At 44.6% G+C, this 23,885-nt stretch overlaps 1 protein-coding gene across 1 annotated transcript in view; it reads right to left on the bottom strand.

Annotated features, from left to right (window-relative positions):
* Nucleotides 1-1,767: 1,767 nt before the first annotated feature.
* The window catches only part of palm3 (paralemmin 3), a 52,825-nt gene continuing 30,707 nt past the window's right edge, over nt 1,768-23,885 (bottom strand). Inside the window, exons 4-9 of the mRNA XM_080760550.1 lie at nt 16,918-17,048; nt 15,151-15,223; nt 11,851-11,881; nt 11,560-11,613; nt 4,711-5,718; nt 1,768-4,007 (exon numbers count right to left, since the gene is read on the bottom strand). Coding sequence (XP_080616676.1) covers nt 3,634-4,007; nt 4,711-5,718; nt 11,560-11,613; nt 11,851-11,881; nt 15,151-15,223; nt 16,918-17,048 — 1,671 coding nt within the window. The 3' untranslated portion in view covers nt 1,768-3,633. The remainder of the gene's footprint in view (nt 4,008-4,710; nt 5,719-11,559; nt 11,614-11,850; nt 11,882-15,150; nt 15,224-16,917; nt 17,049-23,885) is intronic.

The raw sequence follows: 23,885 nt of genomic DNA, 5'->3' as shown, positions 1-23,885 counted from the left end.
AGGGTTCCCCAATTCATTTTCCTCAAGGGCCATATTTTGACTAGGGTACCAGACCGGGGGCAGAGTCCGCACGCACGTGGAAAATTGGGGCTTTTCTTTTTTCATGAATTAATTAAGCTTAGAATAGATAGTATAACAGTTGTTCTCAACCAGTGGTCCGGGGACCACCAGAGGTCCTTGAGGGGGTTCCAGGTGGTCCCCATGCTAAATGGACCCTTATAGATCTTTGACTCTTGAGAGTGTAACATGAATTCATTTTCAGGGAAAGGCCCCATTTGAAAAGATATGGCAGGGATTCTCATCATTTTAATTTGAAGGATGCCCAGTTTGACATGCATAGGCTACTGAGCCCCATTTAATGCCATTTATATCTGGGACAAGAAAATCTTCCAGGGCCCACGGGCCGCCTATTGGGGAACCCCTTAGACTTGGCTAATAATAGAGACGTCACCGGATTTCTCCTCCCATCCACTTGCATTAAGTTGCTCAAAAGCGCACGAGGCGATTTCACTCCTCCTTCCGGGTAGGAACAGAGTCACCCTGGGCAAGACCGCGACTGAAAAGACTATCAGCGGAAGTGCAGGATTTTAGCGGAAGTATCGCCGAAGGAAATTACATTGATGCTTTACAAATCAGTTTACATTCTCCGCGAATGAAACAAGTGTTGTGATTGGTAGGGAAAATATCGTATCCGGGGGGAAATACATCTGACGGATATTCCGGAGGATACAACCACCGATAGCTTCTCTGCCTTAGGTTGTGACCAGGCTTTTCTTTTCGCAGATAAGTAAGCCTGGGACCGAGGCTAGAACAGAGTGCATTCTGGGATGGATTGCCCCAATAACATGAACGCGCTGGCCGTTGACTATCATTGCGCCATTTGCACACGTTCACGTATGAAACATAGCGTTCACGTATGAAACATAGCGTTCACGTGTCCCAATAACATGAACGTGCGCAATGATAGTCAATAACAAATTCGGCAACTATGTATTTTTCGCCTCAGGGTTTCCTCCCGGTGCCGTCTCTATTAATTAATATATACTCTAAGGGGAACCCTGGTGTAGAGGATACAAAATGCACTGGGTGCTGCCGCTTGTGTGTTTCTGGAACATGACCAAGGAAGAGAACGGACCACAGGACCAGCCAACTGGCTTCTCACACATTGGGCCTCATTCACCAATGTTTCTCTTATATGTTCTCTTAAGAGGAAACCATGCAAGGTACCAACCTTCACATCGGGAGCAATTAGGGCTTCAGGGTCTTGCTCAAGAAGACTTCTTCAACAGTCTGGGGGAGCCCAGGATCGAACTGGGAACCTTGCGGTTGCTCCCATCCGGCCGCTCTACCGGCCACTCTACCCCTGAGCCACTGTCGCCCTGCTTCTCTTAACTGTCTGTTAAGAGAAAAAATAAATAAGAATAGCCTAGGCGGAATTCATCAACCTGTTCTTAACGTCCAAATTATATCGTCAGAATCTTCTTGGTTTGCATGCGTTCATGTGCTAAAGAGACATGAAAGTGGTTTCACCATGCAATATAATTCAATGAGGTTTAGGTTTAGAATTAGATTATCATTTTTTTATCACTTTTTGAAAAACTATTGAAGAAAACTTAACAAATTTCAAAAACAAAACAAAAACGTATAAAGTGGAAATATGGAGATACAAGGTTTCAGCCCCACAGCAACAATATGAAGCAATCATGTAGTTTCAGCCCAAAATCCAAAGTTTAACAGAGCGGAATGACTGCGTCGAAACAAATCAAATCGTTTCACAAACTTGTTTAATCATTAAACCATGTCAGTTGGTTTTGTAACGGACAAGCTCAAAAAAATGACCCAGACATTCTCAATTCCAGTTAGTGAAGCCTGACTGATACTCCGTCATATGACGGTGTCACGCGCTGAAAATAGCCCATCTACAAGCTCACAACGTGTCCCGTTGTAGATCAGCGATTATTTACGTGAGACACCATCGTATGACGGAGTACATTCAGCATTACTTTTACACACACACACACACACACACACACACACACGCACGCGCGCACACACACACACACACGCACACACACACACACACACACACACACACACACACACACACACACACACACACACACACACACACGCACGCACAAACGCACAGCAATTTCAGGAGGAGTAGTGGAACATCTCTTAAAAACATCCTTTGTTAAAATACAAAATACATTTGTTTTAGCTATTCTAAAAGTAATTTCCCTTTTAAAAGATGAGCACGTGCACAGACAAAACCATACTTAATGCAGGATACCGTGTCAGTTAACATGAGGAGAAACCATTGCATAAAAATGGGCTGCCTGTCGGTCGACAATATCTCCCATGAGCTTTATGTAGAGTAAATAATATAAACATTTAGACCCTGTGAATGGATCACACACATATTGCTCTTTAACATCAAATCAATTAAATAATGTAGCGCTTGGAATCACTAAAATAACACACAATGCAGTATGAGCATCCTCTCTACGCGTCTGGACCGTAAAACGTATTCCAGTTCGGTCCAAACACGTTCATTCAGACTCAGTCATATTTAGAGACAATTATATACTGAATACTAGACTAAATTACAGAACATTTCATTTCATATTTTGGTCCCTGTTTTTCAGTAACTATGTACATATATTTGATATGCGAGCATCGGCTGGTTGGGTGGTAATGTTCTCATATACTGTAGGCCACTGGAGTGGCATAACAAAGAAAACCCCAATTAGTCTGTTAACAAAGCAAATCAAATCAAACACCAACTGTAAAAATAAAAATAAAAGTGGATTTTAAAGCCGTACACAGCACAATCTGTAATGTTAATTTAACTCTAAAAAATGGATGGAACCCGTAAAAGAGTCTTTCAATCGTCTCACTCTCCCACTTCTCAGAGTTAAATGAACCTTCTGGATTTGACTGTTCTCCTGGGCGGGGAGCGCTCCACCACGCAAGTGAACACTGATGGCTCGAGTCTGTTGGCTAGTATTAGGACTATTATCAGAGCCAGGCAGTTAGGAGAAAGAGTTGAGACAAATAACCACCAAAGGGATGGGAGGGGAGAGGAGCCACTGAGAGAAAGAGAGATACAGAAGGACACCGGTGTGAAAGATTGGGCTCAGCCAAAAGATGTGATGGAATAAAGAGTTAACCACTTGAACCCCAGCCAGCACCCATAACCTGTGGGGAACATTTGAAAGAAAAAAAAAAAGAAAAAATGCAGAAGCTCACAGCTTTTGGGGGAAGAGATTTGAGGCCCTATTTTTGCCGGTGCCTTAGCCCTTATCCCTAAACTTAAAAAAAAAAAAATACTATTTTGAAAAACATTCAAAAGCTCAAATAGCCGATCTACAAGCTCACAACATGTCGATGTAGATCGGCTATTTGAAGTATTTTTTACAAAATAGTAAAAAAGGGGTTAAGCACCAGCGAAAAGAACCAGATCCCAGATCCCATGGGGAACATTAGGCAAAAAAATGCCGATCTACAAGCTCACAGCTTTTTTGGGGGGGGGGGGGGGGGGAGATTTGGTGTAGATGGGGGGGAGAAAAAAAAAAACAGTCCAAGTACAGAGTCAACTCGGGTCACGCGGGGGGGGGGGGGGGTCTGTGATCACATGACGGAGCAGCATTGGCAGGTCTTGCTTTTGGGAGCAGCAGCAGCCTCCTCCTGGTCGGCCCTGGCCGGGACCGCTGTCTCTGTGTAGGCTGCAGCCGCTGGCAGCTCCGCCCGGACCACCACCACCTCCTCGGGGGCTTTGGTCTGGGAGAGCAGGGGCTCGTGCTCCCCTGGCTGCTCCCCTGCTGCGTCTGTCCTTGGGTTCTCCTCCTGGGGGTCGACGAGGGGCACGTCCTGGAACTGTCCCTGGGGGACGTGAGGCGTGGTGGAGCTGGCCTCCTCCTCCGTCTGGGGCGTGGGGTCCTTCTGTACGGCTACGTCACACTCATCGGCCTGACCGCTGGGCTCACTGGGCTCTCCTTCGGCCTCTGCAAGGTTATTATATAACGAAAGTTTTTGAAATAACTCAATTTTGACTTAACTTAAATAAAAATAAAAACGGAAAGTTAATTGGGTTTTAAATGGGGTTTTTTGTAGCGTTTTAATTACACAATAGACCTACAGTACTTACTCTGACCTTTTTTAATCCTGCACCTGACAAATAACCCAAAGTATGGAAAAAAATCACACCCGTGTGAACCGAGTGGTGCAACTCCCCTCTCCCCCCCTATCTCTCTCATTCTCTTTCTCTCTCTCTCTCATTAGCAGGCAACAGTGCAGCACTATCTCTCTCTCTGTTTCTGGCCCAACAGCGCCCCTACTGGTACTCATAGTCATACTGGTGCTCATAGTCACATACTGTAGGTGAACAGGGACACAAGTTTATAACTAATAACAACCAGCAAACCCGCTCTAAAAACAAATTAAAACTAATTGGGAGGAGAAAAAAGTCAAAACTAACTAAAACTAAACTAAGTTGACTAACATAATGCATGAAGAATACATTTCTGTTTGCCTGTTAATCAAAAAATGCACAGAGCAGATGTGACAAATAACTGGAATATACAAAGAAATGACACGCGTCACTTTGTGAAGTGTTGTAAGCTTGTAGATCAGCTATTTCAGCTTTTTTATAAATGTACAAAATGTTTTGAACATGGAAATGATTATGAATATTGTGCCTGGCCTTACCGGTCTGGGCGGTGGTCTCGGTGGGCTCCGTCTCTCCCTCGGGGGAAGGCTGGCTCTCGGAATAGACCGGCACCGTGGCCACAACCACCGCGGCCGAGGAGGGCAGCGGCGAAACGGACGAGTCGGGTGCCTCCTCCGATCTCTCCCCTCCGTCTGTCGTAATCTCTGCCGCGGCGGCGGCCTCCTCTTGCGTCTCCACGCCGTCCCCCATCTCTCCGTTGTCCGCCGCCGTCGTCGGTGCGGTGGCGATCTCAGCGGTGGACAGCAGTGGCGGCGACGAGGTTACCTCTGTGGCGATCTCCGGTTCCGTGGAAGAGGAAGAGGCAGCCGGCTGTGGAACAGCTTCCGCCTCCGGTTCAGTGGAAGAAGATGCCTGTGGAACTGCTTCCACCTCCTGTTCAGTGGAAGAAGATGCCTGTGGAACTGCTTCCACCTCCTGTTCAGTGGAAGAAGAAGCCTGTGGAACTGCTTCCGTAGCCTCCTGTTCAGTGGAAGAAGATGCCTGTGGAACTGCTTCCGTAGCCTCCTCCGCTGCTGGCTCTTCCGCAGCCTTCTCCTCCTCTCCACCTCCTTCCTCGGTGGGTTGTGAGGTCTGGAGCTGCGGGGGGGCGGCCACCACCACCTCCCCTACGCCCCCCTCCTCTTCACCATGCTCCCCCTGGGAGGTGACATCATTGGTAACCTCATCCCCTTCGTCTGTGATGATGACTCTCTCCGCTCGCATCACCAGTGTGCCTTCCTCCTCCTCCTTGTCCGCCCCGATGTCTGCCCGGTCGGACTCCGCCTCCGAGTAACCCAGGAACGTCATGGTAACGGTGCCCTCCCCCGGGGGGGACGCCGCGGTCAGCCCGTTGGTGGTGGGCGGCAGCTGGCTCTCTGCCGAGGCGACGTGATTGGCCTCCTCCTCCTCCTCCTCCTCTTCTCCTCCTCCTCCTCCGCCATTGGTGATCACAGCGGCAGGTCCGTCTGAGAGCGGGGAAAGGTCCTTCGTTTCATCCTCAGCTGTGTCTGTGTGTGTACAACAAAAGTTTTCAATAATAATAATAATAATACTAAACTTTATTTATCTAGGACCTTTCATGACACGAATGTAGCGCAAAGTGCTTTACAGAGCAAAAAAAGATTAAACTAAAACATTAAATAACATAAATAAGTAAAAGTAATTTTAGAATGATATCATAGAACACAAAACTAACAAACAAAACGAATAACTATAATAATATAGAATGTATTGAGCGGTGCTTTAAAAATGTCTACAGAGGCTGCCTGTCTAAGTGTCTAAGTTATAACAAGCCGTCTGCCCGTAGAAGCAGAAAGCTGCTTTACCGTGTTTTTTAGTTGCCATTCTTTGAGGCACATCGAGCAGGTCAGCCGCGGGGGACCTGAGGGGGCGGTTTGGGACATATCTAGGCAGGCAGTCAAAGAGGTAGGAAGGTGCAAGACCATTGAGAGCTTTATAAATAAATTGTGGTCAGAGGACCCCCATGGGTCACCGAGGGGGTTCCAAAGGGTCCCCAGGAAAATCAGGAACGGTTTAATCGCTTAAGCCTCATTTTATTTTTCAGGCTATTTGAAAAATAATCAATCTACAAGCTCACAACATGTTGTTGCGATGGGACACGTAGTGAGTTTGTAGAACAGCCATTTTCAAAACATTTTTTACAAATCTTCTCTTAGGCGGTAGGGGTACCTGGCACAGATCTATTTCAAGATTGGGTTCCGTGCGCAAATACACACATCAATTTGGGGGGTCCTTGACATGAAGATGTTTGAGAAGCACTGCGATAGAGGACTGAGTGAAGGGACCGGTCCAATTGATCCAGACCAGAGCCTGTCTACAAAGGAATAGGAGGACACTCACACAACCTGCTGTGAGTCATACGAAAATATGTCGTTCCTCCCAAGAGCATACAAGCTTTACCAGAAGTAAGTCATTATGACATCATACTGTAGACTTTCTTCCACTAAATGATTGGCAGTGAATGCACAACCTCGTGCAACCACCCTATTGTTACGCATCATCACAAAAACATGCTCGCCATGCTCTAATAATTCCTGTAACCTCAATTTCACCCTCTATTTTTCAGCCATGGCTCCAGCTGCGTCCAGCTGCTCCACTACCAGCGCATCCCTTTCTCCTAAACCAGTGGTTCCCAAAGTGGCGTCCAGGGACCCCCAGCGGTCCTTGAGGGAGTTCCAGGGGGTCCCCAGCTAAATGATAGTTTGGAACCAAATGGGTTTATTTGGTTCCATTTGTACACTCTGAGTTAAATGAACATGGATTTTACAATTATAAATTGGGGGTCCCAGAGATAGAAATGCCATTAAATGGGGGTCCGTAGACTAATGCATGTCAAATAGGGGGTCCTTGAAATTAAACGGGTAGAGAACCACTGCTAAATAATCTCTTATGGGGTGTCTCTGGCATATCATTTCAAACGGGGGTCCGCGGGCTAATTAGTGTCAATTTGGGGGTCCTTGAGATAAAAAACGTAGGGAACCACGGTCCTAAATCCCTACTCAAAGCAGCAGACATCATTCTGTTTGATCATGTGATAATGACAGCAGTGTGTAGTAGCCGGCAGCTTTCTATTCTACCCAGAGGACAATCCACCACCCTGGAGATCGTCTTTGTGCTTTAGCTCTGAGCAGACAACGTGCATCACTTTGACTTAGAGTAGGCAATAGGCATCCACATGGATTAAAGCCACATTTTAACGCATGTAGCATTGTAGCCCTGAGACCAGATTCTACTAAAATGTCTTCTAAATCACGAGTTTTCTGAAAAACCTGTGTTTTCTATGGTTCTCAAAGTATTGTGGTTCTCAAACTATTTCATGTCAAGGACCCCAATTTTTTTTATGTAATTGGCCGCCGACCCCCATCTGAAAATATGTTGTTCCATTATTGGAACATATATATTCCAAATATATGAGTTAAAAACATTTGCTGTGAAATAATGTATATTCAAAGATTTGCACCCATTTTCACGATTATTCTAAAATAGCAGATCTACAAGCTGATCAAGTTCAAGATCAGATGTAGATCAGCTATTTTCGCTGTGCAACATGCTTCCACAGTAGAACACATGCTGGCTTCTATGGAATTCAAATGAGTGAAATCAGTCGTGGCGACTGAGAACTTTAATCGATGCATCCATTACTCTTTGGCTTTGAGTATAGCGTCTTGGATTTCAGTGAATCATGCAAGGTGATATATCTCTGACTCAAAATGGCAAGAAGACGCGTATGCATGCCTGGAATGCAGTTTGTAGCTTTGGTAATACGGTAATGATTTAATAATAGTCTAATGCAGTGAAGAAAGTGTTGACAGGTTACAGAACCCATTGTTAATGCTGCCAAGCCAAGAACTGATCCCTGTATCAACAGAGAATAGACCACTGAAGCCCTAACGTCATGGCCGCTAGATGGTGCTATTACCCTGGTTCGTGTTTTTTTTTGGTAATCCCCTCATAAAGAAAAATGAACAAATCACCCCGTGAATTTACTCATATGGCTTATGAAGAATCAAGTGAAGGTGGAAATGTACCTGTCACAAAACACGTCCAACGCTTGTTGTCCTGACGGAGCGTGACGTATTTTATTATTGATAATAAATTGATTGAAATCAATTAATTAATTGATTTCAGACCCGGAGACGGACGGCAGAATTAATTAGTATTAGAATTAGAATTAATTAACGTATGTACCATCAGTTCTATGATGGTACATAAGTGTTCCAAAATCAGACATAGCAGCTTACACATTTATTTTAAACGACAAGTACCATAGTAGTACCAACCGCAAGTACCGTATTGCAGACATTTTCTTTTTCAGCAGATGGGAGTTTCTAGGAAGCTAGCAGTGAGGTAGCCACTACAGCAGGTGCAGAGTAACCCCCCTCTCAAGCATGTGTTATATTAATGGTTTTAATCTTACCATGAAGAAGAAAGCCCAGCTATAAAGGACAGCGCAAGCAAAGGGAAAGAAAATGTCAAGAAGGTAAAGTGTTAAGATGACAGAGAATGAAGGACTTTCTGCTGGATTGGATATCGTCTCTGTCGTGCGGAAACCTCACTATGTCCAAAACTGTTACTTTTCAGGATTTTAATTTCAATTCAAAATCGACTCAAAACACATCGTGTGTAGTATGATCATCTATGTAAAAACACAAAAAGTTTGAATATGGACATAAGAGGTTTCTGCCCGACAGTAACGATATCCAGGGTCGGTATGGACGATATTAAAAGTACACGTTACCATTATTGTGGCACAAAAAATAATTGCGATTAACGATATTGTCGCGATAATCAAAATGGGACTTTTGTTTACCACTTGAAAACCCAACATCCCTATTCTGGGCGAGACGTTTGCCAAAAATAGCCGATCTACAAGCTCTCAAAGCAATGCGTTGTGAGCTTCTACTTTTGGTACTTTAAGTACATTTTGACGCCAATACTTTTATAAGTACATTTTGAATTCCGGAAGGGAGCATTTCTAGATTGCAGTATTGATACTTTTACTTAAGTAAAACATGCGAGAGCACTTATTCCACCAGTAGGAAAGGGGATTTTAATTCCGCAGTGTGGGCCTTCCGCAGAGCTTCTCCACAGAGCGTTATATATTTTATTTTGTATGAACAAAAGAACTACAAAGACTATTCCCAAGGCCACTTAAACAAAGATCGTCCCCACTGGCCCATTCTTCTGCCCTCCGAAATACCGTCTCGCTCGCACACACACACACACACACACACACACACACACACACACACACACACACACACACACACACACACACACACACACACACACACACACACACACACACACACACACACACACACACACACACACACACACACACACACACACACACACACACACACACACACACACACACACACACACACACACACACACACACACACACACACACACACACACACACACACACACACACACACACACACACACACACACACACACACACTTTACTTTATCCGCATTAGATGTGCACGCTAACATCCACATAATTAACATATTGAAATATTCACCAGAGAATACACAATCTATGCATGAAGTGAACTCTATGTGATGCAGCAGAGGCACACCAGTGCTTTTCTCCCCCTTTCTTATGCAAATGTAAAAGAGTGCAGCGTGCACGGAGCATACAGACCAGGATCTTCCCTTCAGGGGTTTAGACAATCCTGGCATCAGTGGATCATGTCAGTGGGGTGGGTGACCAGATCAAGTTTAACCACTTAAACCCTAGACGTGTCGTGGACCTGGGGGCGCCCCAGGGCTCCGTCTGTGGCGCCCTATACCTTTCTACTAGAGGTGTGCATTGGCACTGCCCTCACCATTCAATTCCACTACGATTCACCAGTTAACGGTTTGATTCTACGATGCATCGCGATGCAGCACACTTTTCTATATTACTGCACAACATGGCAATCAGTCAATACAAGGAGTCAAGATACAGTGAACATATTTCATTGAGAATTATATTATACTAGAGCCTCTACAAATGTGCGGCAGTGCCTTTATTTTTGGGGTGGTTCTGGACAACCGTGGGTGGGTCTGACCGACTCGACACAGGGCACCCCTGGGTGGTGTGGAACGCGTGTAACGAATTTGAAGTCGGGGCGAACGGTTCTCGAGTTATGTGGATTACACATGGACAGACGTACAGACAGACAGACAGACAGAGACTTGGTGCATTTATAGATATATCTAGATATAATATTATATACAATATTACCATTATATATATATATTATATATAATTATAGTTAGGCTTCGATCATCGATTATGTCAAATTGAGGCATTGCATTGCAGCACGGCTGAATCATGATGCATTGCTGAATCGATGATTTTTTACCCCACTACACCAGTGCTTTTCAACCTTTCATTATTTATTCGGCATTCGAGCCACGGACCACCATTTGATGACATTTACACAAACTTAGAATATTGTTTTGTCGTTGGATAAGATTTTGTCCACAATTCCATGCTGAATTGATGTTGGTACCATAGGAGAGACAACAGGCAGACGTTGATCAATTCTTCTACATTCTCACATAATTGTGCAGACTTCTTCTCAATGAAGCAATGCAAATGTTTAAACAACAATTTAACTCTTGAGACTCTAGAGTTAAAGATTTAATAAGGTTACCAACTCTCCATCATTTAGCTGGGGACCACCTGGAATCCCCTCAGGGACCACTGGTGGTCCCCGGACCGCTGGTTGAAAACCACTGCACTACACCAAATCTACACTGCATCCGACCTGCCATGTGAGCTTGTAGACCTGCTATTTTCTGAAAATGTTCGCCTATTTTGCATCAAATGTTGGCCTATATGACGTGTCCAGAATGGGGGACACTGGGGTCCATGTGGTTAGCAAGAGATTATCTACAGTGAAGAATGAGAAATGGGTTTAGACAGAAAAATACGTTGTGCCAACACCATCGCAGGGGAGCAATACTTTCCCATCAAGTTCAGAGTGCTACATTTAAATCAACACAGGATCTGACTGTGATGTAACGCCCTTAAATCTCCACCGGGATGTTTAAGGCTTAGAGAGGAAGCTTAGAGAGAGAGAGAGGATGTCATTTATTAATCCTCAGGACAGATTCAAGTCTTCACTTAATGAATACCCGATCTTACGGAATTATACCTCTGTAGTATTACTACCAAGAGCATTACATCATGATGTGTGGGTGGGTACGGTACGCGATGAAGTACCCGATCCCTGTGTGTGCGTGTGTGTGTGTGTGTGTGTGTGTGTGTGTGTGTGTGTGTGTGTGTGTGTGTGTGTGTGCATGTGTGTGTGCACGTTCCCCACCTGATCCAGTGGTTTCCTCTTGTCCGTTTTGAACAACAGCCTCCTGGACTGCTTCTGTGAAATTAAAGGTTGCTATATTACGTGTTAATTATTAGGAGATGATAATTAGTTCTAATTAAAACACAATGGTAATGAACTAAAAAGCTGCATTAAAAGAACAGCTGTAGCTAACATGTGGTAAAGAGCAGTAGGTCTGTGTAGAGAGGTTACACAATGTTATGAGTGTTCTCACATAGCAGGTCATGTTAACTTTATATTTCTTAATATTGTAAATAGGAAGGAGACACTTACCAGTTGTAACTCGTGTCTCCTCTACTGGTTCCTATAAAGGGTGGATAGATACATGTTATTAATATTACTACTCTATATATCAGTACACAAATAATTCATCACATTTACAAATTCTAAATAAAACTCAATCTAAATTGTGCCAGATAAGAACACGTATCCTGGACAGGGACCTCTGGACATAAAAACAACCAACAATATACAATACAATATACTTTTTTCCCCACTCTCTTTTTCTACTTAATTTTGATTAATGGATTGTGTGGGTCTTTGCTTTTAGCAATGTTAGTTTAATTTAAAACCTTTTTAAACCTTGTTGTATGTCTTCATTTATCAACGTCCTTGTGGGTTGTTAATATAGGGATGTTTATCTTTTACGGTTACAGCACGGACAGTAAAAGTGTGTCGGTTGGATTATATTAACAAGAGGTAGTTAAAAATGACCGCTGGTCAGGATTATATAGTACTAGAAATGATTAACCCTATCAAGGCCTTAATGAAAGATCAAACATGCCTGTAATCTTGTATACGCATGGGAAAGGAGGCTGATAATTATTATGCTTTACTGGCTTGTAATCCTTTTTAGTTAGTAAGCATATTCACCCGACCACAAGGGGGAGTGAATGGACTACACGGCAGCCCCTGCTCTTTGAAAGGAGCAGGGTCATATACTGGTCAACTCTGAGAGTGTACAACCAACTGGACCCTCACAGGATCTTTTGGTTCCATTTTTACACTCTCAGAGTTGAGAATTGTACAGTACAGTCACTACAGTGTATATTTGAGATAAAATTAAAAAACCACCATCGATGGGGAATCCAAGCTAATAGAAGCGGTAGGCATTCCTGAAAAGTTGCAATGCAAAAATGGAAGCCATTGTTCTCACAATAATGAAAATAAAAATATATATATTAAAAAATGTCTTGATGATGTCACTCAATATTATTTATAAAACAAAGAAAAAACACTTTCTCTTTCAAAATGTCTAAACTGGTGACCTGTTGTGTGCTTGGATATCGACTAACTGTGCCTAAAAAATGGCAACTGACAAAACACGGTGAAGCAGCTTTCTGCTGACCTGTTGCGAGCTTGGACCCCCCAAATTGGCCACCGACCCCCATCTGAAAATATGTTGTTCCAGGCGGACCCCCAGAAGCAAAGATTTGAGTTAAAAACTTTCGCTCTGAAAGAATATATTCAAATATTGATTTGTGCCCCATTTTCACAAATTTTCAAAAAATAGCAGGTCTACAAGCTCGTAGTTGCGGCCGAGTGCTGCTGCTTCTATTTTTCACATTTCCTGTTCAGAATGGGTTAATGTTGTTTTATGCCTTGCGTTTCTTTTCTCCATTGCTCTGTAAAGCATGTCATGAAAGGTGAAAAGTTTTATTATTACGTTACGCTCTACAAAGTAGGGCATTCACTAGTGAAAAAAAATGCTCAGTAAAAACTTGAACAGATTGAGATACAAGGTTTCTGCCCGGTGACTACAGTAGATCTTTAACTCGATGTCTGACATATGGTGTGATCCGCTGCTCACAGGTCAAGAGGTTCATTTATTGATTAACACCCCCATCATCCAGGGCGAAGTTCTTTGTCCTTTCTATTAGTAACGCCCGACGCCCAAGACCAAGTTTGATCCAAAACACGAAGTCTTTTTATATGAAAACGGATCGCATCGCTCCACAGCCTGGAAGTGCCTGTTGTGCAATCCTCGATGTTGCGCAACAGTGAGAAGTCATCGAAAATGTTCCTCCCCTGTTTAGCTGACGACAACGAAAATCTTAAAACATTAAAGGGGGTGTCAGTGATTTCAGTCAAAAACCCTTAGGTTTCGTTTTTGCCTTGGGACACAAGCTTCCAATCTATCCAATCAGGATAGAGAACAAAAACAAAACCTAAGGTTTTTTGACCCCCAGGGGTTAACTGGGGACAGGGAGGAACTCCTTATATGGTCAGCACACTCTATAGTAGAGAGGATTATCACAACAAAACAAAAAATAAGTGATATTTGAATTAAGTGAAATCACTGACTCTACCTTTAATAACTCGCGATCTAAATCATCCAGTCTAATTATTATAGTGCGGCAGTTAAGCTCATCATATGGAAGGTATTGTGCATTTCATGACTAAAGCATGAAACTTTCTACAGTGTTTCTATATACTATGAAGTTTGTTTTCAGATGTGGAACCACTTCTGAGTTGATGTCTGTAACTTGTTATACGTGGAAAAAATAAATAAATAAATAAATAAAAGGGACCCATACATTTCTTTTGGGAACCAGTGAAACTAGAGCGGTGCCCGTTGGAGCCTCCACAGCGGTGCCAGTTGAGCAATGGCCTACTTGGAAGGATGCAAGTTGGAAATGCATGCCCCACCCAGATATTATGTCTGTGTCCCTTTTATGCCCATATATGGAGTTCTTTGTCAGGCATGCCCAAATATGGAGTCTATGTGGAGTCATGTCTTCAGAACAGGCCAGCTCCATATGGGCTCTGGACAGGGGCCCTGTCCAGAGCCCGGGCAGAGGGGTTTTTGGGGCGGTTCTGGCCAACCGTGGGTTCGACCGACTCGACACCAAGCACTGCACTCTCTGTGGTGGTGTGGAACGCGTGGGTCAAATTTGAAGTCGGTGGGGCGAACGGTACCCGAGTTACATGGATTACAACAGTACACACACAGAAAGACACACTTGCATTTATGCATTTATAAATAATTGTCTCAGTCTGTAACAACCACACACAAGTTGCCATAGTCTGTTTTTGACAGAAGCTCATTTTAAGTTAAAGTCAAAGCTGAGGAAGTGAACAACCCCCCCATGGCACCTTCTCCCAAATGTGGGGGAGAGTTCTTTAGTTATACAATAAAGACCTTCATTGGAGTGAGGTAAACAGTCTGATGCTTGCCTGGAGGTAAAAAAAAAAAACATTAAAATTGTTGAAGTGCTGAACTGTTTACACAAGGGGTGTTCGGGACACCGCGCCGCGTTCATGAAGCTCCGTCGTTTGAACGGGAGGTGCGACATCAAAGCTACTTTTAGATGGGAATCAATCCCATTCATTATTCATGGAGAGGAACTCACCAACAGAACTTGTGGGAAGATTGTTGCTTGATGCTAGATGATAGGGCAAGCTTGTTCAACATGTATTCCAACCCCCTTGTGTCCATTGTGCAGGGTGTGTGTGCATTGTGTGTGTGTGTGTGTGTGTGTGTGTGTGTGTGTGTGTGTGTGTGTGCATTGTGTGTGTGTGTGTGTGTGTGTGTGTGTGTGTGTGTGTATGCATTGTGTGTGTGTTCCTCACCGTTTGGCCGTCCTCCATCTGCTCTTTCAACTGCTCCTCCTCCTCCGCCAACCGTTGAGTCTCTGTCTGCAACCTGGCACGCACACGCGCACACACGCGCACACACACACACACACACACACACACACACACACACACACACACACACACACACAGTCATGTATCTATACTGTTTAGAGCACATGTGGGAAGTCTATTTGACATTATTTTGTTTTTCAATTAAAAAAAAATGCCCAAATGTCTACATTTCCAGACTTTTCTAAAAATATATACCATGAAAGAGCACTCACAATGACTCGTGATTGCAGGTTGGCTATTTTCACTATTCGCCGTGCAACAAAGTATACTGTATAGTGCAGGCCGGGCCTGAGTGGTACAGTGTGCTTGTTCCAATAAGACAGGGGTTTTCAACCCTTTTCATGTCAAGGCCTATTCTTTTTTCGGCAATTGAGCCACGGACTACCATTTAGTCTCTCTGACCCAAAATGCAAGATTTTGTCCACAATTCCATGCTGTATTGATGTTGTACCATTAGGAGAGATAACAGGAAAGACCATTTTTCTACATTCACTAATTGTAATGTGTAGACATTCAGCATTTGAGCCATGGACCACCATCTGATGACATTTAGCCTCTCAGACCCAAGACTAAAGAATATGTTGTAGGATTTTGTCCACAATTCCATGCTGTATTGATGTGGTACCACACTAGAGAAAACAGGCGCCAACTGTGTAGACGTCTTGTCAATTAAGTACATGTTTAACAATTATTTAACTCTTGAGAGCGCAAAATGAAACCAAATGGAACCTTACGTACATTGCGGTCCATTTGGTTTACGCACTGCTGTACAGAGGCTGCACTACAGTACATGTGAGGAGAGTTGTGTCCCTGTCCTGCTTCTATAAAAAGCCTGCTTCTTGTTCTTCTAGGACAGGTGGATGATGCTGAGGGACCTGAGCACACTGCCCACTGCCATGTCTGTCTGTCTGTCTGCCTGTCTGTCTGCTGCCGAGGGACCTGAGCACACTGCCCACTGCCATGTCTGTCTGTCTGTCTGTCTGTCTGAGCTCTCTGGTGGAGCCGTTGCCCCCATGACCCGACTACGGATAAGCGACATACTAAATCCAACACGGGTTGTGCTTATAACCACACCCCTTGGCAAGTTAAGTTTACTGAGGTTAGGTTTAGTTTTACTGAGGTTAAGGTTAGGCTGTCAATCGCAGCGACTGGCCAATCACAGCTCGTCCTTGCACAACCCGTGTATGCTTTGGTATGACGCGTTGAAGATGGATACAAACTACAAAGACATGACTGACATATTTAATAAAACTGGAAATAGCGCTGTGGGCTTGTAGATCTATATATGGACATTTTTCACCGTAGAAATGATTATGGTGATTAATGCAAAAACATAATTACACATCAGGCAATTATGATGCAGTAATTGTGACAGGCCTATGAACACACTGACAGCTCAGTTCATTTTAGTCCTACCGGAGGTCATTTCAGTGCAGCTCCATTCTCCCTCATTCCTTATACCATCACATTCTCAACAACAACACATTTCAGACACCGCCGGAGCGCATACAGAAAATGACATGGGTAATCACAAAACAAATAACTGTAAATGGGATTATGCAAATAAATACCAACAAGTAAACTGAACTGAACTTTATCAACCCAAACTCAGCACAAATGTGACAATTCTTTCACAATCTCTCTCTCCCTTGCACACACACACACACACACGCACACACACACACGTACTTGTCAATATTCTTCTCGATGTCCTGGGCGTGGGAACCCCAGAGAGGGGAGCGGGGACCCTGGCTGCCTTCCGAGGAGGTCGGGGACAAAGGAGGACCCTCCATCAACCACTGGTCTCTGAGAGACTTCCTCTGCAGGAGGGACGGAGAGGGGGGACAGGGGGGTAATGAGGGTTCAAATTAAACAATTTGACCAGGGCATTTCATCCAGTGGTCCTTGAGGGGGTTCCAGCAGGTGGTCCCCAGCTAAATGGTGGAGAGTTGGTCACCAAATGGACCCTTATTAGATGTTTAACTCTTGAGATTGTAAAATGAAGCCAAATGGACCAGTACATTTTACGCTCTCAAGAGTTAAATTATTGTTAAACATCTGCATTATTTAATTTACAAGAAGTTTACACAATGTGAGACAGTGAGAGAATACAAAGTATTCTTTAGTTTTGGGCCTGAGGCTAAATGTCATCAAATGGTGTTCCTTGGCTCAAATATTGATGATATCATTATATGAAAAGTGTTGAAACCTACTGGATCATCGCTTCTCAAAACTTTTTCAAGTCAAGTCTCCCCCAAATTGATATGTATGTGCCCAGATCTACAAAGTGTGTGTGTGTGTGTGTGTGTGTGTGCGCACGCGTGCGTGCGTGCATGCATGCGAACATGAAATCCAGTGCAAGGCAGAGATTGAGTGACAGGGATGAGCCAAAACAGTTCAAGGTTTCATCTCACGTTCTTTTCAGACAGAGAAAACAAGCGGCAGCATGTCTTGTCCACAACACATTCACAACACATGATGTGGTTTTCTCCCTCTCTCTCTCTCTCTCTGTCTGTCTGTCTGTCTCTGTCTGTCTCTTTCTCTCTCTCTCTCTCTCTCTCTCTCTCTCTCTCTCTGTCTGCAAACAGCAAGCAGACAGAATCAGCGAGCAGAAGATGCTCTGCTTTTCTTCCCCTGAACTGAACTTCTCCTTCACTGTGATAAAGCAAAAGCAAGCTTTTATTGTGTCACGTTTGAGAACGGGGGTGGGGTGGGGGTGGTATAGATTTCCTATCTCCCTCTCCCTCTTCCTCTCTCTGCACTAAATTACAAAAGCCCGACACGCCACACACACACACACACACACACACACACACACACACACAGGAGCTGAATCAAAGCACATTACTCATTTAAAGGAAATCCGTCCTGTTTTCACAACTTTGCCGTTATCGTGATCTCTCCCCCTTCCTCCTTGCGTCCTTGCGGTGAGACTACATTTTGAGCTTGTAGATTGGCTATTTTCAAATGGCCTTAAATGTATATAAAGGGCTGAATTTAGTGATGTTTAGTTTTGTAATGATAATAATCAAAATCTATACAAAGTAACTAGTAGGCCCAACTAAGTTTTCAAATAAATGTAGTGGGAGTAAAAGTACAATATTCGCATCTGAGATGTAGTGGAGTAGAAGAAAAAAATATTGGAAATACTCAAAATTGTACTTAAGTACAGTACTAGTTTAAATAAATGTTCTCTCTCTCTCCCTCCCCCCCTTTCAGGTCACAGCTCAGAGGAAGTGTGCAGCAGCCACGGTTACATCCTCTAACACTGAGACCGCATGCCCTCTCACAGTGACAAACCTGAACCCCACCGAGGTTCAGTGGAGTACATGTCAGAGTGTGTGAGAGAGACGGGCAGGCAGAGTTCCCACCACCACAGAGTAGTACTCCATCTCCGTACCACCCACTACAACCATACACATTTAGGCCCAGGGGAGGCAAAGACACTTATCTATCTCACAACTGACATTTTCTAATCCATTTTGGGCGTGAAAACCCTTTTGGCGTTTTAAGTATTATGTTATACTTTAGCTATTGAAAAATAGCAGGTCTACAAGCTCATAGCTTGTAGGTCTGCTAATTTTTGAAAAATCGTGACAATGTATAGTGAAAATCTTTGAATATATATTCTTTCAGAGCCAAAGTTTTTTACTCAAATCTGGGGGGGTCCCTGGAACAACATATATTCAGATGGGTGCCGGGCTGCCGGCAGCCAAATATATATAATCTTGGGGGTCCTTGACATGAAAATGTTTGAGAACCACGGACATAGCAACATAGGGGTTTTCAGAAAACTGTCAGGATTTAGAAGACATTAAAGAATCGTCCTCAGGTCTAAGTCCAAGTCCCAATCTGCAACTTGTGTGAAATAGCATGAAAAGGAGCGCCCCCCCATACACACACCAGCGCTTCTTTACCTAAACCTTTAGCAGAATATGAAAAAGGATGAAATCACTGCCTGAAGCTTTAACCTTTGCTCTTTTTTTAATACTAGCCAATTTTAATATAGGATCAGAGACCATTAGGGTTTTATATGTATTCTATGGCTAGTTTAACCAATTCAAATACTCTCTAATCTTCAAACTAAATATCTATTATTAAAGTAGGTCAGGACTTTACCCGGCCACATGGGGCAAAGCAGCAGTGCCTATAGAAACTTAAGACATGTTGACCTCTATGGAATGAATCCAAATGGCTGAAATCAGTCATGGCAACTGAGAACCTTAATCCATGCACGGCTAGGCCTAAGAAAAAAAACCTGTCAAGGTCTTTGCAGAGTCTAGTGAAGGACATGATGGGATTCATCAATCTCATTCCAACTTTTATATTTTTTTAACCCATTTTTCACCCAGTGCCCAATTGCCTAAACTGTAATCCTGGGTGCTACTCTCCCTCTGCCAACCCTGGGGAGAGCCCCGAACTGAGCTCATGCTTCCTTCAATGCATGAGGAGGCCGGTGTTTCCCCCGGTAGGACGTACCGTAGCGAGTGGAAGGAACACTTTATTCCAAACAGTCCCTTTCCCCTCTATCATGGCCAAGGGGAGGCAGTTTAGAGACCAGGATTACTGCACTGTTTTATTTGTGAGAGGACCTACTACCCTAGGGGACATGACGAGGACATGCAAACTCCACACAGAAAGGCCCTTTCGCCAACCCCCCCTAGGTACGGGTGAAAGGGACTGATGACGCGGAGGAGAGAACCCGCCTCAAACTAAGCAGAGCCTACCTGGCACCCTTCCACCACGCTAGCTATAAAAAGTAAACACTGGAGACTTAGGCACGATTCATACTCCTATTTTAGAGCCGAATAAAAGTCATAATAAAGTATGAATCGGCCCTTATACTGCCCAGCATCAGTTGGAACCAGTAAATACACATATTAAGCAATTAAAATACCTCTCTGATCTCTGTTCTGGGCAGTTAAACTGTTCTTAACCACCCAAACCCTCTCTGGACTTAGTAAAAGGGACCCGTAAGAAGTTGGGTTGTTGTGATGCGTCTAGTGTGTTGGTGGAGTGCCTAGTGCCTCACATCTCAGCGTCAACCTCCACCGCTGGCTAGCAGAGTGCGAACGGGAGAGCCGAGTGCGTAAGCCTCTCCCTGCCAGTACACCATCGCCTCTCTAACAGCAAGCCCTATGTAGTGCCTCCACGTGACGACAGACGGTAACAGGGTACAGTCCGGACCCTGGCTGAACTACAAGGGACTTAGAGGAAGTTTGGAGAACGATTGGGCCTAATAAGACCTGGCAGACGACGTGTTGGCTGACTTGAAAGCGATTGGCATCGACCATGAGATGACCATGGGGCGTTCCTATATGGCATCGACCATGAGATGACCATGGGGCGTTCCTATGGCATCGACCATGAGATGACCATGGAGCGTTCCTATGGCATCGACCATGAGATGACCATGGGGCGTTCCTATATGGCATCGACCATGAGATGACCATGGAGCGTTCCTATGGCATCGACCATGAGATGACCATGGAGCGTTCCTATATGGCATCGACCATGAGATGACCATGGGGCGTTCCTATGGCATCGACCATGAGATGACCATGGAGCGTTCCTATGGCATCGACCATGAGATGACCATGGAGCGTTCCTATGGCATCGACCATGAGATGACCATGGAGCGTTCCTATGGCATCGACCATGAGATGACCATGGAGCGTTCCTATGGCATCGACCATGAGATGACCATGGGGCGTTCCTATATGGCATCGACCATGAGATGACCATGGAGCGTTCCTATGGCATCGACCATGAGATGACCATGGGGCGTTCCTATATGGCATCGACCATGAGATGACCATGGAGCGTTCCTATGGCATCGACCATGAGATGACCATGGGGCGTTCCTATGGCATCGACCATGAGATGACCATGGAGCGTTCCTATGGCATCGACCATGAGATGACCATGGGGCGTTCCTATATGGCATCGACCATGAGATGACCATGGAGCGTTCCTATGGCATCGACCATGAGATGACCATGGAGCGTTCCTATATGGCATCGACCATGAGATGACCATGGGGCGTTCCTATGGCATCGACCATGAGATGACCATGGAGCGTTCCTATGGCATCGACCATGAGATGACCATGGAGCGTTCCTATGGCATCGACCATGAGATGACCATGGAGCGTTCCTATGGCATCGACCATGAGATGACCATGGGGCGTTCCTATGGCATCGACCATGAGATGACCATGGAGCGTTCCTATGGCATCGACCATGAGATGACCATGGAGCGTTCCTATGGCATCGACCATGAGATGACCATGGAGCGTTCCTATGGCATCGACCATGAGATGACCATGGAGCGTTCCTATGGCGTTCCTATGGACGGTAAAACCGATGATGATGTGTATGCTCTTTTCCCACCCTCTGACTGGAACAATTTACCAACACATATTCAAACTATTTCATCTTTCAATAATGTTCAAAAGTGCACTGTCTTCTTCTTATACCAAGACCTCTTTTATTTACTTATAAACAATGAACATATAAACAATGAGAAACTAAATATTTCTTGTATCAACTGTATTCGAAATGCTGACCCAAATAAACTGTATTCCAAACCTGAACTATAGTGACAATGATATTTGACATAACAAATGATCCATCTTGTTGCTTGCCTAGTGTAATATCCTGTCTGTGTTGTTTTTGTGTTTTATCTTCTGTTAATTGTTTTGTATTGACCCCTCTCGATAACGAGATATTCTATCTCAAGGGGTAGTCCCAAATAAACAATTTCAACAACAGATCTGCGAATAGGGATGCTGAGGGTTCAAGTGGTCAAGCCAAAGTGATATGCTCAGTTGTATACGACAGTGTATGGTGAAATTACATACAAATTAACAAACGCACACTTTATTCCGCCTATAATGACGTGGCCAAAATTAGGGAACGCCAGGCTGAGAGAGTCCATTTTCATGCTCGCTCCGGGCTAAATGAACACCCCGGACATTCCTGCGTAAACAACTTACTGCAGCGATATCCCTGGGGAAAAACATTCACTGCACTAAGAGTCTAGACGCTGCAAAACATTCTGTTCTCGCTCTCTCTCTGCCTCGTACTTTCTAGTGCTCTTTATGAAAAACCTCCGAGCACCTCCATGCTATAGTTGTTGGCCACCAACTAACCATTAATCTAAAAGTGTCACAAAACCCTCTCTGTGCCCCCCCCCCCCCCCCCCCCCCTCCCTCCCCTCCCCTACAGCCCAGAACAAGACCCACTCTGTTCCCTCTCCTGTGACTTTGGGCAGTCTACGGCCACGGTTCTCTCCCTAAAACCTCCTCCTCCTCCTCCTGGGTCAGTAGCATGAACAGGGACGTGCACACATAGACATCAAAGGGGGCTTCAGCCCCTGCCCTTTTACCCCGTCTGCAAAACAAACTGCCCTCTCCAGACCACGGATGCAGCATTTACTTTTTCCCCCCGAAGTCTCCTGAACTTGAACACAGTATTTTGCGTTGAACAAATTTGTTTAGAAATCCAATGTCGTTGCACCGCATCTCCAGTAGCTAAAGAGTGCTGGGTCGTGCCCATGAAAATAGCAGATCTACAAGCTCACAACACGTCGCGCTGCGACGCGTTGAGAGCTTGTAGATCTGTATTTTTGCTTGTAGATCTGTATTATTTGTCCAAAAGTGCCCTCTTACAGGATCTCAGCCCCTGTGCCCTTCGAACCCTCTCTGCACGCCCCTGAGCCTCAAGGAGCACTGCCCTCCTGTCTCCTCCCCTCACCCTCCTATCACCTTCCTACATCTTATAATAACAGCTCCTGGGCTTACGCAACAACGGTCAATACCCTGGCTAATGAATGTTAGCTGTTAACTTAAGACTTCCTGCTTCATTGTGGGATTCTTTTCATTACTGGAACTGTATTATGTGATTATGGATGCAATACATTGAAATACTGTCTCACACACACCCTTAACGCTGTGCGACGTGACATGACTCAAGCTTGTAGATCTGCACATTTTGCTACTTTTTAATTTGAATCCTGAGTGAAAAGTAGCGATTTGGTTTCCACCTCAACAGAGACGATGTAAACTGATGCATGCGTGCTCTTGGGCATGCATGCCTGCCCAACAGTGTGCGCGCGTGCACTCTCACACACACACACACACACACACACACACACACACACACACACACACACACACACACACACACAGTCAGTCACTCTCACGCACAGACACACACACAGGAATGTGCCCCGGGGCAGCGTAACACAGTGGTGTAGGAAGGGGGAACGCCAATCCGTAATTGGTGGGAAAACAATACAGCAAGCCCACTCCACCGAGAATAAGTAAACACAGACGTAAAACTGATTTCAGCAAAGGAAGGCCCAGAACCAGGAAGTGGGGAAGGGTGTGTGTGTGTGCATGTGATAGAGAGAGAGGGGGAGAGAGAGAGAGAGAGAGAGAGAGAGAGAGAGAGAGAGAGACACACACACACACACACACACACACACACACATGAAAAGGGAGTTAATAAGCTGGAAATGAGTCTGCGGAGAGTTTTGGCCGTGCAAAACTGTGGTCTCTTTCATATGGAAGAGGGGGTGTGCTTGTTTGTATCTGTATGTGCGTGTTGGTGTGTGTGTATTTGAGAGTCAGTGAGATAATGTTTGGGCTTCTT

The sequence above is a fragment of the Protomyctophum bolini genome, assembly GCF_963924005.1.
Source record: "Protomyctophum bolini genome assembly, chromosome: 3".
NCBI classification, from domain to species: domain Eukaryota; kingdom Metazoa; phylum Chordata; class Actinopteri; order Myctophiformes; family Myctophidae; genus Protomyctophum; species Protomyctophum bolini.
This window is presented reverse-complemented; position numbering and strand designations above follow the sequence as displayed.